The following is an 18,624-nucleotide window of genomic DNA, read 5'->3' on the forward strand; positions in this document are numbered from 1 at the left end:
ATTGTAGGATGTCTTTTTAAGTGAAAGGTTCTTTAGTTTACAATTAAACTCCAGGGGAGATTCTTTGCAAGCATTAGGTTGAAACAGCAGAATTTTTTTTTTTCCTACAGATACTATTAGTATAGTGTAAATAAATACTACACTAAAATAAACTCCAGGAAAGAGGATAAAGAAACGAAGAAGAGATAGCCAGTGAGCACAGACTTTGACCACAAATAAAGCCCCTGCCTGCTACCATGCTTCATTTGGCTAACATTCTATGCCAGTTTAAAGTAAACAGTGTATAAAGAAATCATCAAGTATTTAGTAAAGGATTAGGAATATCTTACTCTATTTCTATCTCAAAAGTTCTATGACTAAAAATGACTCAATTTACTAGATTCTGGATCATCTACATTGTGGTTAATCTCCGCATACCTAGTGGAGTAGACTACTGCTTTAATTTGGTTAGTACTTTTTTTGGTTCAAGGAATAACTGAGACAACAAATAAGCAAGTCAAATGGAAAGTGAAGTCATTTGGTGGAGTGAAGTGATGTCAAATCTGAGTGTTTTTTTTCTCTTTACCTTCTGGATAGGAGTTGGACTCCCTTTGTCTGATGACCAAAAGGATCTTATAAAAGGGCATTTGTTAAACATCTCTGTGAATAATAAAATCTACTCCCACTAGCTGCTTGAGGAAAGATGAAAATGCTAGATTTTTCTTTATTGAACAAAATATTAATTTGTCTGAAAAATTATTAAAGAACTGCTGTCCTAACATTTCTGTATTACATAAAATTACAACAGTAAGGGGAGAACATAACATTTCCAAATTGTAACAGTTGGAAGTATGTTATATATTTGTAAGTTTGTAATAATACAAATATAGCTAAACAATGGTTTATTCTGATCCTCTACTCTGCTTACAGTAGAGGTGTCAATATCTATTTCATGGTAGTGGTACTGAATTTCTAATCAATGTTGCCTTGTGGTTATTTTTTAAACAGCAGTATTATGGTACCAAGAATATGCTATAGGTGGACAAGTCTTTGTATTCTATTGGTTGGAATAGGTTATCAGTGGTCAGCAAACTGCGGCTCACGAGCCACATGCGGCTCTTTGGTCCCTTGAGTGTGGCTCTTCCACAAAATACCGACTTCTGCGCATGGGCCACGAAGTTTCAATCACACTGTATGTGCGCGCCCACACGTGGTATTTTGTGGAAGAGCCACACTCAAGGGGCCAAAAAGCCGCATGTGGCTCGTGAGCCGAAGTTTGCCGACCACTGGGTTAGGTTATCCCACAGTAGCAAACGCCCCAATATCTGTGACTTGAAATAACAAAGCTTTGATTTCTCATTCATGCCATATGCCCATCAGGGGTGGTGGGGGTGGGGGGGAGGGTCCACTCTGTGCTGTCCTCATTCCAGGACCTAGGATGACAGGGCAACTACAACATTGCCAGTGACTATAGCAGAAGGAAAGAGAGTTCTCTGGCTTGGAAATTAACCATGACGCTTTTAATCAAAACTTGCTGGTAAGAACTAGTCTCATAGCCTCACTCAACTGTATCTGTGAAGTTCAATTTCACCGTGTTCCCGGAAGGCAGAGAGCTGGAAATACTTAGTAAGCAGAACTTATGACTATCACAGTCACCCAAATAATTGCTCTATTAGGGTTTCATGTATTTTTGTTTTCTCTACCTAGCTGGGAGGTGAAGTCAGAACCTATGCTTTAAAACGTTCCCCCAAAATTGTTCTGATTCAGTAATTTAAATTGAGAAGTACCCAATTTAAAGTGTGATTAAAATAAAGTAATTATGTTCTATTGGAACTTCCTCTCCCCAATACTCTATATCAGCGCTTCTCAACCTGTGGGTCGCGACCCCTTTGGCGGTCGAATGACCCTTTCACAGGGGTCGCCTAAGACTATCCTGCATATCAGATACTTACATTACAATTCATAACAGTAGCAACATTACAGTTATGAAGTAGCAACGAAAATAATTTTATGGTTGTGTCACAACATGAGGAACTGTATTTAAAGGGCCAGAAGGTTGAGAACCACTGCTCTATATATTTTAAAATCCAGTTCTGATATAAAGTTAAAGTCTCTAGGAACAGATAATTAAATTGTTCAGTTGTACTGAGAGCCCAGAAAGCAACCACCTGGCTATTAAACTCAGATATAATCCATAAAATCGATCATCAAAAATGGACTGCATTCATTTTTCTGCAGATGTTATAATCTATTAAAGGACAAAGCCTGGAACTCTGACACTGCAATAATATCTCTCTTTATACCTATTTGCTGTTTAAGGCTACACATTAGAAACCACTCAAGCACTGTTGCAGAGAAACACCCATTCATGCTGACTATTCTACTTTAAGATCATAACCATAAATCCCAAATGTTTAGGACTCTCAAATCTTTGTCTCCAGACCTCTCTTCTTCCAGAAACTCCAGACGCATATATCTTGATATCTCTGCTTTGATGTTTGCTAAGTATTGCAAACTTAACCTAGCCCAAACAGAACTTTTTCATTTTCCTGCACTGCAAACATGCTTCTTTCTCCGTCTTTCCTGTGTCTGAAAACTGCAACACGCACCTAGTTTCTCAAGCCCAAAACAGAAATCCTTCTGACTCCACCCTTCCCCTTACTATCCTAAGTGAAACCCAACAGCAAGTCCTCCAACTTGACGGCTGAAACAGCCCAGGATCTGGGATGTTCTCACTATTTCCCCACACAGCCTACGCCACTATGGACTCTCACTGGGACTGCTGTAAAACCCCTCACCTGGTGTCTCTGTTTTCATTAATCCCACCGCCATCCCATTTCCATAGTGAGAATAGCAATCATTTAAAACAAACATCAGACCATGGCATTTCCCTCCTTAAAATTCTCCATGACACTTTGAATGAAATTTAAAGAACATTGGCAGCAAAAGCCCTGCATGATCTGGCCCTTCTGTTTCACTGACCACATATTTACAGCATGTATTTCTCTCTTTCCCACTACAGGAGCCACCTCTCCATTCCTTCAACATGCCGGGTTTGGCTCACCTGAGCACCTTTGCATCACTTGTTTTCTCCTGGACTTTGTAGAGAGGTCTGCTTGTTAGCTGGGTTCCCTTTAAATACCAATTCCATACAGAGATCTTCCATGACCACTCCATATAAAGAGGTACCACCACATCTCTTATAGGCCACCCTCTTAATTATCTGCATATTTCTTGATTATCTGATATGTGCTTGTTTCACATAACTAGAATGTAATGTCAACTGTTACGCTCACTGTCATACCGTCTGTGCCCAGATCTGTGCCTGGCTCACACTAGGTACTCAGCAAATATGTGTTGAAAATTATTTATGATTTGAGTATGCACAAGTTACATATTATCAGCAAGCAAGTACCAACATTACATAACATAACCCTTCTAAATTCATCTTTGGCCACTTTCTAAATATTCTGGAATTTTCTATGATAAAATTATTAGATTACAAATTATTGAACAGAATAAAACATAAGTTACACGCTTCCATAGTATAACTTTGCCAAGACTAATTAACCTGACTTGGAAGACAATCTCCATTCAAAAATAGACAGTTGGGACAGTGGAAGGGGAAAATAAATTGAATAAGAACAAGAGCAGCAGTACTAACCGATACTGAACATTTACCCTGTGCCTGGCACATTATCTTTGTCACCTCACTAATTTTAATGAGGTAGGTATTACTATTCCCATTTTAGAAATTAGAATATTGAGCCTCCATGATTTAAATTTGCTGATTTGTTGTCATTATTTTAGAAGTCATCTTCTTCCTCTAATGTTATCTAGTCAGTGATGTTTGATAATATATCATTTATAACTTATGTTTAAATTATCTGTATGGTAATTTAAACCATCCTTAGTTAAGGAAAAAAAGTAATAATTTTTATTTTTGTTAATGAAAAAAAGGTAATAATTTTTAGTTATTTGTGCATACCTCTAGTATTCATTTTAGTTAGGCATTCCAAATGGACCTGGAACTATTGTATCACATGACCTCATTATTACACTGTTTAGAACAGATGAAATCTATTTAACTGTTTATATGCTTTATATGGTACCATCTATTACTTAGCCAAAACAAAAAAAACAAAACAAACCTCTCAATAAATAGAAAATATTATTCTCCTGGTTTCCTTGAAATAGGAATATATAGGTTTGTTTGGTTTTATACCATTATCTCATAACTTCATTAGTTTGCCAAATGCATTTGTGAATACAATTCCCATTTTATTTTCTGTAGTCTGGAAATTTTATAGTCATATATTTTTGCCCTAGGCAGAACACTTTGTAAAATCAGCACTATATCCATAACAAAATTTTGACAGTGAAAAAGTTGATTTTCTCTGTAGCCCATAAATAGAATATCATATATCTGCAAGCAAGAGAAACCCCATAACTTCAGATATAAATAAAAATACATGTTCAAAGGGAATATTTCTTGCGGCTGGAGCTAACGAGAACCCTTACAGGGAGGGAGGTTTTCAGAGGTTATAGTACCCCTTTCAGATTGATGACCTTTCTTAGAGTATGATTTGAAGATACCTTACTGATTCAATTAAGTTCAAGAAAATTAAATAAATGAAAAGAAGCGAAATAATATAAAATTAATATTGTATATATCCATATACTCGAGTATATAAATATGCCAGCCTGGAAAAGAAAACTTTTCCACTCTTTTGTGAAATCAAAGCGCAAGACCACCAAGATTTATATATCCAGCTTTTGTGGTAGGCTGATTTCAAAAGACAGATCACTTACTTTAATAAAGATCACATTTAATAAATACCTTTCAATAACTGATGAGGCTTCCCAGGTCTGTGGTAGTAAGAGGAGAGCAGCCTTAAGTGTTTCTCAGTCCATCACTTCCTTCCCTTTCCAATCACATACACTTATAATCACTATCCTTCTTCAGAGAACTCTTCCTGGAGTCCTAGAGTACCCTATTCACTGACAGTCTGCAAACATTCTCTCCATCAAATATATGGTTTTCAGGGAAAGCACTGTTCATCATGCCATTCTTTGGCTCAAAACCTTGAACAGTTAGTTCCTTGTTGAATTCATGAAAGAAGTCCAAATAAATCAGCTTGGCATTTAAGTCCTTTGTGATGTGATCCCATCCACTTTGCCAGCTGTATTCACATCTCTGTGCATCGCATGACATGGTCACTGGTCCCCTATCTTCTTCCATGCATTTACTTATGCACTCTGGTACTCTGAAAGAAAATGCCTTTTTTTTTTCTTTTTTTTTCTTAAGCTAGGGGATACCTCAAGTTCTGTAACAAAGAGACCCAAAAAGCACCATGGTTCAAGCAAGCTAGACATAGTCTAGAGCAGTGGTCGGCAAACTGCGGCTAGTGAGCCACATGCGGCTCTTTGGCCCCTTGAGTGTGGCTCTTTCACAAAATACCACGTGCGGGCCTGCACATACAGTGCGACTGAAACTTCGTGGCGATTGAAACGTACCTCAATCAGATTGAGGACGTTTTTAGCAAAGGCCAGCTTAGGAGTACCCTAATTAAGTTAATAACAATGTACCTACCTATATAGTTTAAGTTTAAAAAATTTGGCTCTCAAAAGAAATTTCAATCGTTGTACTGTTGATATTTGGCTCTGTTGACTAATGAGTTTGCCGACCCCTGGTCTAGAGGTAGCAGGGTAGTCTATGGTGGATATGCTGCCCTGTCCCATGAGATTGCCCAGGGACTGTGACTCTTCCTCTCTTGTTGCTCTGCCATCTCCTAGGATGTTTGCCTTAAATGCTAGATAGAAGACAGGCTGAGAAAGGAGAGAGACATGGGAATGTATGCCCAATCGTTTTTGCGGATAAGACCCCAAAATTTTATGTATCATCTCCATTCACACCCCTTGGCAAGGACTTTGTCACATGGCCAAATCTTCCTTCCTGTGTGTGTGGGAAAGGTAGCCTCTAGATTGGCAGCCACTTGCCCTATTAAAACTTGGAGATGCATGAGGTGGTAGGAAGGGGGTTCTATTACTAAAAAGAAGTCAGGAGATTGGGTTGAATGATTAGTCGCTGCATTATCTTTCTTTAATTTATGTATCTAGAAACTTCAATTTTTCTACAAAGACAAACCCAATGCCTTGGTCTAGCCAGTTTTCTCTGATCTTACCACATGTCTGTATTCCATAGTCCTCCAAATGGAATATTGATTCTCACTTCTCTAAAATTTCATACTTCTTATATCTATTATGGAATTTCAGCTTATATATAGTAAATATAGTTAGTAAGAAAATATAATGTGGTCAAAAAGAAAAAGATAAATGTGTGCTATTGATTAATCTTCCTTCATTGTTTTATTTCATATACAAAGTTGTTGAAGACACAGCCTGTGACGACTTCTTTATTCTGTTTTTCTAGAAGTGGCATATGCGGGACAAAGCACTCAATAATGCTGGTAATGATAACATTGCTTCATTCAATACACTAATAATTTATCTTTATTTACTACAAAAATATCATTTTAAAAAGTAGCACCCATAAATTTGATCTACAAAAATTATAGTTTTTAGGAACTGTTTAGAAATAAAATTATTGTAAAAGATTTTCAATTAAACACTGTATGTGTCCTAAAAATTTACTAAAAATACTTTTGAATAATGATGTTCAAACAAAACATGTCTGTGTTTTTTATCCTTTAGTAATGATTTACCAAAATAAAAAAGAAATCCTTGAATAAAACTTATGAGTAATTATATATTTTTAATTTCTTTATTTAGATTTTTTGTTCATTTTTGTTTTTTATTCTCATATTTGATTTCTTTACTCCATGTGACAACATCTCAGTTACTTGTGAGGTTTATGGAATTAGTCCCTGCATTATCTTTCTTTAATTTATGTATCTAGAAACTTCAATTTTTCTACAAAGACAAACCCAATGCCTTGGTCTAGCCAGTTATCTCTGATCTTACCAAATGTCTGTATTCCACAGTCCTCCAAATGGAATATTGATTCTCACTCCTTCTTATTTTGACATAACTAGTTTATACCTTAATACAAGCTTACTTTCATACAAGCTTAGAACATGAAACAGCCTTCACTTCTATTGTGATAAAACTATTTTATTTCATTTCATGATGTTTTAATACAAACCAAATACCTATTTAACATTTAGTTATATAACATAGTAGATGAATTAAGTTCTACAATTTCACTGATAAAATGTAAATTTTGAATATAGCATACCAAATAATAAAAAAAAATAAATATACACATTTTTCTTTTGATATTGAACTATAAATTATGAACAGGGAGTCATTTCCTTTGATTAATAACCCCTCTGACCAGGTAAAATGAGTATTTACACATTATTCTACATTTGATAATAGTTACTAAACAATAACTATTATCAAACCAAATTTATAGAAATTTTTATGTAAGGAAGTCTTTTAAATTATAGGGGCATAATATATATGAAATATATGACAAATTTCCTTTATCTAAAATGCAGAAAAACTGTAACAGATTTCTATTAAAATTTTATCAAAAAGAAGTTCAAGTCTGTCAGTAATTTGAAATCTAAATGCATGTAATAGCCTGAGGAAATTATAAGACTTGTTCCAGGGTGAGTAAACATGGAACACTAGAGGCCCAATGCACGAAGATTCATGCAACAATGGGCCTTCCTTCCCCTGGCTGCTGGCACCACCTTCGCTTGGGCTGGAGCCGCCTTACCACCTTCCCACACTGCCCAGAGGCCCGGAGTGGCTTGGGCGGTGTGGAACCCTGTGTAGTCACCATGGCGATGATGCAATTGTCCCACCCTGCCCCCAACCGCTCGGCAACTGCGTATGCAAATTAAGCTGCCATCTTTGTTGGGTTAATTTGCATACTCTGTCCTGATTGGCTGGTGGGAGTGGAGAAGGTACGGTCAATTTGCATCTTTCTCTTTTATTAGTGTAGATGAATGTATTTTCATTTATAGTATAGTATATTAAAATTATGTTAAAATAGAACTTAAAATACACGTACTTACAAGACCAAGCCTCTGATACATTTGATAATCATGTGTAAAAAAGCCATAAAGACAAAGTTAATATTGAGTATACTTTTAGACAATATTAACATTTGTCCTTTCTGTATAGTTAAAAAAAATCACTCAGGCAAACTTTATCTGAAAGTGTAATACTGATTTTATTGGCAAAAATATAATGTATATGATCAATCTTAATTATTTGAGTCACAAACACAATTAATAAATCATCTTTGAAGTGCACTGACCATAATCAGTATATTCTGGAACAAGTCCAAGGGGCCATTAATCAAACACGCAGAAAGGAAAGTGAGAGCCACAGCCTGAACAGTTAGGTAAACACAGAGTGAAGCTAATAAAAACCCAGCTCGTTTTAAAACCACTACGGTGTTTACTTTTGCAACTAAGATAAACATTATGATAAAATTAAAGTTGTGTAAAAAATGAGGTTTGCTCATGATGACCAAAGTAAACATATAGCAATTGCACATACATTTTATGTTCCTAATTTGACACTAAAGAAGTTTAAAGTTCAGTTACCAAAAATCTTCAAGAATTAGTTATTTGAATTGGATAAATTATATTCTCCATGTAGATTAAGCACACACACATTTCAAATATGATGAGGTTTAAACTAGAAAGAAAGCAATAAATTGTTAGAAATTTTTAAGAATCAGGGATAAGTATGAAAAGAGTTCTTTTTGAAAGAATAGAATGGCCAACCACCATATTCTAAATTGGCAGATGCAAATGATTAAATTGTAAAAAATAAGTAAGTTGAGTGAGTTGGAAATAAAATTTTCAATGATTAATAATATAAAATATAATAAACTACAAACACATATCAAATTAATCAATTGCTTTTAACACCTGTTTTTCCAAGTGTGTTATTTTCCTCCAAAGTTATCTTATTGATTACTTATAGAAGGAAAGAAAATTTGCTGAGCTAGCACATAGAAGGGTAAGGGCTATCCTTATTTCCATAAGAATTATGAGGAAAGAAAACACTCCAGGTTTAAAAATTCCATAAACACAATTTCCTTCCCAGGAATAGGTTTCCAAGATTTAGCTGAAACCCCGGGGAAAACAGTGCTTTAAAAATAACAGTACATCATTTTCCTAGAGTGTCCTACTGCGCTAGTGCTCTCATTCACATGATCTCATCTAACCCTCAGATTTATGTTGAAAGGTAGGCAGGAGGTATTATTAACCCAATCCCTGCACTAACAGAGCTGTACAGTTCTATCTCTACTGTGCTACTATGTAGAAATTAAACAGCAGTCAAACCTCACTGAAACTCATCATCATCCAACTATTAATAAATACTAGTATGCATATAAATAGAGCCCTACTTCATAGAATTGTGGTGAGAAATGAAATTTAAGTACTTAACACACCTAGCACACAGTTATAAAATAAATAGCTATTATTGTTATTTTTGAGGCAGCATAATAAAGTAGTTAAAACGTAGGGTCTTTGGAACAAAATGTAGTAGATTCAAAATCAAAGATGTGGCATTTGTTTTTGGGCAAGTTATCTAATCTTCCTAGGTGAGAGCTCCTTGATATGTGAAATAGGTATTGTTAAATGAGATAATGCATATAAAAGGCTTTAGTACAGTATCTAGGACATAAGTATTCAATGAATGTTAAGTATTATTATTATTGATAGATTGATCTAATAGCTTATGTAAATATAAAATGTCATTAACAAAAATTAAAGGGCAAAATGACCAACTAGGAAAAACAAAGATTAATATTTTTGGAAATAAGCAGCTCTTATAAAACTAGAGGCCTGGTGCACAGATTTGTGCACATTGAAAGAAAATTAATTAGAAGAAATATTTTAGAGGCTGGGGAGGGACCGTGGAGATTGGCCAGCAGGGGAGGGACCGTGGGAGGGCTCCAGGGCATGTCCGGCCTATCTCACCCAGTCCTGATTAGCTGGACCCCAGCAGCAAGCTAATCTACCAGTCAGAGTGTCTGCTCCCTGGTGGTCAGTGCACGTCATAGCGACTGGTCTAATGGTCGGACGGACACTTAGCATATTAGGCATATATATATATATATATATACATATATATATATATATGACAAAGATCTCTAATGAAAATCAGGTAGGTTATGGATAGATAATAAACAAAAGATGAAGCTCCAATAATCAATATATACAGAAAAAAAACGACTTATGGAATGGTTAAATACAAAAATTAAACAATAAGATATTATTCATTGATTACATGATTTAAATGATCTAAATGAATTGTTAAACAATAGAACAAAAGGCAAATACTGCCTGTGGGAGTATAAATTGTTATAGTTTCAGGAGAAGTTCTGGCAAAACAACAAAGGACTAGTAAGTACATATGCCCTCTTACCTAGTAATGAACTTCGGGGAATTCATTTTAAGGAAATAACAGTTATATGTGCAAATTCATGTACAGGTATATACAACATTCTTTGTAATACTACAAATATGAATAAGGCCAAAATTTAAAGTATAGGAATTGGTTAAAGAAAGTATGATACACTTATATAATTGAATATATAAGATGTTAAAGCAACATATCTATTAAAGTCAAAATTTTATAATATATATTTAAATTTTAAAATAGAAGCCTACATCATAAGTGGTTTGTGCCTTGATTTGCAAATAAAGTGTAGAAGAAGAGATTTGCCAATATACAGAGTGCCCTGGTGTTAATGGTGGTTGGCCCCAGGTGGGTGGGGTTATGAGTTTCCCTTTTGCTCATCATTTTGTTTCTGTGTGCTTTCATATTTTTTGAAGCATGTGCCACTTTTATGATTAGGAAACAAAGAAAATAAGCCTAATTTTATTGAAAACTAAATGGATTCCTTCAGAAGGTAAGTGGATAAATTGTGGCTCACCCAGACAATGGAGGGGAGGAAATACTGTGCTAAAATATGCTGTATCTTTTCCTGCTCCTTCTTGCCATGTGGACTATAAAACTGTCTAAACTTGTCTAATTAAACCATAAACTTAATCTAAGAAGTGTGTGTGTATGTGTGCTCTTTTACCACCTACCACTCGCCTAAAATGTAGCTATACAATTACTGAATGGCACCATTTAAAGATTCAGAACACACAGTTAAAACTTCTTCACTGTAGTTCAAAGAGCAACATTTGTGAAAAGTTTTAATTTCATAATATTTTAAGGTTGTGTATTAGACTCTGTTTCAGAAGACACCCATCACATAGAAGACTAAATATACATGTGGGCCTCGCATAGATATGTGAACCTATATATTTTTACTTGTTAGCCTGAAGAAACAAACGATATAAAATTATCTTATATACATGCCAATTTTTTTCTTGAGGTATATTTAATGCCTAACACTCTATAATTATGGTAGAGAGGTTCTTATATTTTTAAAATCATTGATGTTTAAGAATTCTGAGAGTTCATATCCCAAACTAGGACCCTGCAGAATGTTACCCCAGGAATGTTACTAAGCCTCTTTTGAAAGGAGATAGGGAGAGTGCATGAAGGTGCTATGCTGAAGAACATTTAAAAAGTGATTAAACAAAGTCAAATAAGTTATTTACTACAGAGTTTCTCAGAGCCTTCAATTTGTAAATCTCCAAGTTTGAGGGGTTGGAGCACATGGAAGTGTGGGAGCTGTTAAGTATAGGGTCCCTGTTAAGATCTCTTTTATCTAGTTCTACAGAAATTAGTCTTTGAATAGTATCATAAAAAATAAATTCTGGACTCATTACCATCTAACTTAAATAAACATCTTGACTTTCTTCCCTCCACTTATCCAAATCTCAGAGCTGGAGGAATTTTGTTCCTACCTATATATTGAGCTCATTCTCCAGACTAATGCTTTTCCTAGTTAAGGATAATTTAAGGAGGAACATCTGCACTAAGAACTTTATAGTGCAGTTCTGGTAACTAATCCTATATGTTATATCCCTGTTTGACTCCCTGTCTTAGTTTACAATATAATCCTTATTTGGTTGCGACTTGGGTTTGGCTTTATTTGTGGCCACCCCTCCTGGGGACTGAGGCCCTGATTCTGAGACAAAGTTTTCATTTATAGACCCTTGTTCAGATGCTAATTTCAATATCTCTTAAAACTAGTTTCCTTTCAAGAAAGAGAACCTATAGAACCAAGAAACAAAACAGCTAGTCAGAAGAAGGTAAAGCAGAATTTCCAAGCAGGTTGAAATGGGCTGAAACAGTTGAAGATGTAACAAGCAATAAAGTTTTAATTAAATCATTTTAGCTGAGCATTTTGTCAGGCGGTCAATTTTATTAACTGGTTGCTAATTTCAATGAGACTGGGACATTGACTTAATTTAACTAAATAAGTAAATAATGAATGGACTAATTAATCAATTTGTAAAGCGATCCAACTAGTCTAACTGGCTACAACTGAACTCATGTCCTATCAACAGAATGCTATTAATAGGCTTTTAATGTGTGCACTCTTCTTAGGATGTTGGAAGAATTAAGAGCTCTTAAATTTGAAAAATATTTAAATGTAAAATTCTTCCTTGATTATGTTGTATGATAAAGCATGACCTCATTAAAAATTTAAGCTGGTGCCTAATAGAGCCGGAATGTAGTGCTATTTCATTTGACACATATTGTGCCCTTGTATATTAAGAGAGAGTAATTTCACAATGTTCTTGCTTATACTCAGGATTTTATTATATAAATATGAAAGTAATGTCACTATTTCTGTAGTCTTTGTCAGCTGGTTTATTTTGTTTAACAAATGGAATTAAAAAGTCATACTGAACAATTGTGCAAAACACAATTTCAAGTGATTTAAGATAGAAAATAGCAAGGAATGCACAGCATATGGTTATGTTGGATAATAACTCTTAGTGTTGATGCTAGCTGACAGAACAGGATGCATATTGTCCAAGCATAATCATATTGTGTGAATTAGTCACCCTAAATTTTTTAATGAGTATTTATCAATGTATGCCAGATTTAAGGATTTCAGAATCTTACTAGAAGTGGGAAATCAACAAAGTTCTAAAAATATTCCTGAAAAATGCATTTACATTTACCAGTAAAAAGGTAAAATGGGAGTACAATTCTGCACCTCAGTACTGCTAACACAGGCCAATTTTAGCTATTATCCCTGTGAGCACTCAACATAAGTTTCAGTATGTTTTCAATTTTCTAGTTTCCTGTGTTTCAAAAGGATGGAAGTTTTTATTATTGGGAATCCAAAACTGTACAACATGAACCAGTTTGAAAGCAGAGTTAAAAAAGAGAAAAAGAAACTAAGTGCATTAGTTTCAGATAATTTTAAATTGTAATATCAAAGAAGATGACCAAAGTATTAGAGTTTTCTAGTCAATCTGATATTTTTAAAACTCTTAAGAAGATTTAAATAACTACATCAAAAGGTAGAAAAAACAGGAGAAAAGTCCTTTGTGATGTGAAAAACAGAAATGCTATCATGTTGTGGATGAAAAGGAGCCACATGCTAACATGCCTAGCTCAGGGAAGGCCTGCATGTCGGCCTTGCAAACTCAGAGATCTAAAGTAACCGCAAAGAATGGTCTGAAATTAAAACTTTAAACTACAAGCAGTTTATGGTTGGTAATCATGTCCTAGGCCGGTATCTTTCCTGACAAAGGTCAATCTTTATCTGTCTATTGTCTTTTGTATCTAGGATAACATTCCTTTGGAATGTCAGGGTAATTCCCCTTTTCTAGACCCCACCAGTGCACCAGGGCTGAAACCATAAATCCTCTCACTGTTTTATCATGTTAATTGTTGACTGTTAACTATCCTGTACCCACCTACGTAAAAGATGTATGTATCTATCATTTTACTTTTCATCCAATCCCAGAAGTTTCCCCACTTTGCTTTCTCCCACCTCCCTAATTTATCACCAGTGAATTTAATGTAACCCACTTGTATCCTCAATGTAACCCACTTGCATCCTCTCTTTTGATTGTAATGTATAAAATAAGGTGCAAAGCTGCCATTCTCCAGAGCATTATCTCAATCCATTGAGATTTTGCTTCCCAGCAATTGTCAAAAGTTTGTCTCAAATAAACTCACAAAAATTCTTCACAGGTTTGTTTCTTACATTAACACTACATACAAAGAAAGGCTAAATTTTTAACCAAGGCCACACTACCACCTTGTTCTGGCCTCTGAGCCGCCCTCATCCTCATTTCACTTCCTTCCTTCCTTCCTTCCTTTCTTCCTTCCTTCCTTCCTTCCTTCCTTCCTTCCTTCCTTCCTTCCTTCCTTCCTTCCTTCCGGCTCCCTTCACTCCCATCACTCACATATTTCACCTGAGGGCACACTCACAGGCCTTTCCTCTACTTAAACACTCTGCTCTCTAAACTGGACTAAACTCCTCTTTATCCTTCAGATTAGAGAGCAAATGAGGATTCCTCAAGCCATATCCCCTTCCCTATGTTTCCTCTAAATTCAAAAATCCTTCAAAATGTTTCAAATATATATCTTTGTAATGATATAACTAATGCTTGCCTTCACTCAGACGGACCAAGCTTTATGAGATCTGGGACTGTGATAGTTTACTCATCAATGCTCCCCAAGTGCTCAGCATGCAAGCATTCTGTAATGAACGATAAATGAATGAATGAATAAATGAGCAAGGGAAAGCCATAGTCAGATTTTTTTTTTGTTCTCAACAAACAGCAGTATCTACTGTGCATATCCTTAGTCACTATAAAATCATGTGGGGAGTCTTAGGATGCATGCAACCTCTATTGAGAGGAAGAGGATACAAAAGAAATAAGATTGTGAGAGTCTGACAAAAATGTTTCACATCCAGTATATGCCTACAATTAAAAACAAGTAATGAAGTCAGGCTTTCCAGGTAAATTAATTGGGATATAATGGTGAATAAGCCATGGTAATATGAACTATAAACACAAAACTTTCTGTGCAATCTTCATGAATTTTGATTGCTAATAAATAACAAACATGTGGTTTTTTGCTAATTTGTGTTTATGTTTGGAAAGTGGTAAATTGATCAAAGTATAATAGAGTTAGGGGCCAGTATCTTTTCACCCCTAAGTAGCAACCTACCCACATCTAGGAGGCTACAGCTAAAGCACAATAATCTAACTGATAGACATATTGTTGATGAGAAATTATCAGAAAAGGTGTTTAGGAAGGTAGAAATAGGTAGTATTTAAATTTAACAACATAAGATAAAGGTTCATCATCAGTGCTTGAGCCTGAAGGAACACAATGATATAACTAGCAGGCAATTAAAAAAGCTAATATGGTTTATATCGACCTTGTAAGTAAAGTACACAAAGTATTGACATGATCATCTAAACATGGAAAAGAAACACACTGCCTTTAGCAAAAAGCCTAAATGAAACATTTAGTCTTTCATTCTCCCATCATTGTACCATGCATATAAAAAACCTGTTTAAGCAATATATGTATTCAGAAAATGTAGTAACCTCAAAACCTTATATTTAGTTCACACATTGAACAGAAAGACTTAAGATACAGCTCTCCAACATAAAAACAATATACTTCATTCTTTCTCAAGATCCTGTAATCTTTATTAGACAAAACAATTAGACTAAAAGGTCCATGAGGACAGGATTATGTCTATTTCCTACTCTCCTGAACCATCAGCATCCAATATTATACCTGGCACATAACTGATATTCATTACTTATTTGCTTACCACTTGACTGAATGAAGTACAGTCTGAATATTTCAAAGTATAATTTTTCCCCTATATTAACCTATAGGACTAGTTTGCTTACTCTAATGTTTTCAAATTGGAACTATTTTTGATTCATTACTTAAGAGATAATACAATACTATGAACTCTATGGAGCTAATTAATAAATTTACATAATAAACAACCAGTAAGAGTAGTGCACACTGGTTTTTTACATATATTGTCTGAAGACATAAGGGACCCACCATAGTATGCAAATGGCATTTTCAAGTACTAGTATATCAGGCCAATTGTAGAGAGAATAAGTCCCCAATGATAAACAGACAAACAAAATAATTCCACTATTAACTGTAAAATTCTTATTTCTATGCAAGAAACTCTTTTTGGTCAGGCTGTCAGTTTCCTAAGGCATGGACTTCATGTGCTTATATGGCATCCTCATGGTCTATACAGAATTCTAAAACTTTTTACTCTCAGGACTCCGTTACACTTTTAAAAGTTTTTGAGGACTCCAAGAATTTTTGTTTATATAGACTATCCAAAATTAACACTGAGAAAAATTTGAAATCTTTATTAATTCATTTAAAAATAAAAATAAATCCAGAATATGATAACACAATATAGTCTTTATTAAAAAATTATTGTATTTCCCAAAGGAAAAAAATCCTGTATGGTCAATGTTTTAACACTTTTACAAATCTGTTTGATGGGTGGCTTGATTAAAAACTATGGAATTCTCATTGGCTTCTGCATTCAATCACAGGGACATGTTATTTCAGTTGAAATACATGAAGAAAATCTGGCCTCACACAGGTATAGAACTCAAGAAGAGACACCGTGTGGATCACCACAAATGCCTTGGGAACGCTCCGGGTCCTCATCATTCCACACTTTGAAAACCACTGGTGTGTAATATCATGTCATATAACTATTGTTGAATAACCATTTGCCAAATTAATGAAAAGTTTAAAGAAAAAGAATTAAATTTTTAGGCATACATAAAATATGCATCTTTGTTTTTTGTTTTGTTTATAAAATATATTTTCACTGATTTTAGAGAGGAAGGGAGAAGGGAGAGAGAGAGAAAAACCTCAATGATGAGAGACAATCACCGATCAGCTGCCTCCTACACGCCCCACACTGGGGACCAAGCCCGCCCGCCACCCGGGCCTGTGCCCTAACCAGGAATCAAACTGCGACCTCCTAGACTGCACCTTTGTTTTTTTATTCAACTGATAAAATTCCTTATAAATGCTGACTGTTTTGCTGCAATAAAATATTTATTAATTCAACTTCTCAATTCATTACAACTAAATTAGGATGCAGATTAAAGGGAGGGTAGTCAAAACTAAAGAATAAACTATAAAAATAAAAAATGTGTCTAAATTTAAAAGAAATAAATAGATGACTAGAAAGACATTTTACATAAAAAAATTGTAAGCATAACCAAATCAAGTGGTTACTTTGAATGCTGTGTGGGTCTCTTTAAAGCAGTAAATTAGATTGAAATACTTTATTAAATGCAAACTGGATTCTATTATTTTTAGTATCTTATATGCCATTTCTAATTAATCTATAAAAACCCCAAGAAAAACTTTTTGCTAATATTTTTGACACTCCTGACTTAAATATTAATAGGAATTAACTGAATACCAGGGAAAATATATGGACTTAAACATTTTACAATTTCCAAAACCATAATTTTTGTTCATTAAAAATAGCCTTAAATTCAGAAATTAAAATACAATTTTAGACTAGATATTAGATTTTTCAATGTCATCTCACTATTTTGCAAAGAATAATATGACTTACTTTTCCTTTTCTTCAGGCTGATGTTCCTGAGAAGCCATTTTAGGTTCTGTCCCGAGATTTTTTCCCATCCGCTGCCTCCGCTTTCTACTTGGTGCAATATCAGTGACATCAGGACTTGAAAGAATGGAATCGTCTCTTCTTAAAGTAGCTAAAATAAAATGACATAAAAAATGTGATCCAACAAAATTCTGCATATAATCTGTAAGTAAAGAATCAACTTGCTGCTTTAGCACAGATATAAAGTGACACAAAGTATAGCAAAACTATTTTTAACAAACTATACAGATTTGAAGTGAACCAGTTACACAGTGTGTTATACTTTAATACTAATATAAAATATAAGGTATATTGTATACATGGCATAATTGGGGCAAAATGGTCTTTGCCTATCTTGGGCAACAATCTTTCCAATACATTATAGGCAGTTTGGTCACTCAGTGCTGGGACTAGATAGAAGCACCCCAAAGGCACCTCTAAAAGGTATCTGGATGGAAAAATAATGCCACAGGAATAATAGAAATCAAATTGACACTAAACAGCACTCACCAGCAGGAATGGGAAATTCTAATAGTGATCCAGGGATACTTACACAGATTTTTCCACTAACTGTGAGCAGTGAACACAAGAGAAATGTAAAAAAAAAAAAAATACTAATAGATGTCTCTAATGTAGCCAAACCATTAAATTGCCTCTAAAAGTGTTTAATACACATGAAACAGAAGCAACAATAGAAACATACTGGATTCATATTCCCTTATTCTCTTACAAACAACTTCGTTATAAAGAACCTTAGGGGAGTTTAGAATTCTTTCATCTAATACACAGCATATTCTGTTCTAATACATATTTCTATTAAAAAAGAGCTCCTTGCTATTGGTAAATAATATCAATATAATTTGAACTTTGGATGTCCTGCCAGTTCATATGCTTTTTTTCTAGCATGTTAATTGTTTATAGTGATCAGGGACAAGCTTTCATCCCAAATAGAGAAAGACTTAGCAATGTATAGAGGTGTAAGAAACTGAAGAAAAGTGGCTAAAAATCTTGTGCAAGTCCATTGCTTTAGCATAAATAGGGGCAGGCCTAGTGAAGCTAAGAATCCTACACTTTTC

The 18,624-nt window shown here is 34.7% G+C and overlaps 1 protein-coding gene across 2 annotated transcripts in view; it reads right to left on the reverse strand.

The window, feature by feature from the left end:
- Positions 1-18,624, reverse strand: part of XRCC4 (X-ray repair cross complementing 4) — a 181,749-nt gene that overhangs the window by 42,517 nt on the left and 120,608 nt on the right. For both annotated transcript variants that reach the window (XM_006081241.3, XM_023750178.1), the window contains one exon: positions 17,513-17,660. In XM_006081241.3, the coding sequence (XP_006081303.1) occupies positions 17,513-17,660 (148 nt within the window). The remainder of the gene's footprint in view (positions 1-17,512; positions 17,661-18,624) is intronic.

Source organism: Myotis lucifugus, unplaced genomic scaffold (genome assembly GCF_000147115.1).
Source record: "Myotis lucifugus unplaced genomic scaffold, Myoluc2.0 scaffold_0, whole genome shotgun sequence".
Classification (NCBI taxonomy): Eukaryota; Metazoa; Chordata; class Mammalia; order Chiroptera; family Vespertilionidae; genus Myotis; species Myotis lucifugus.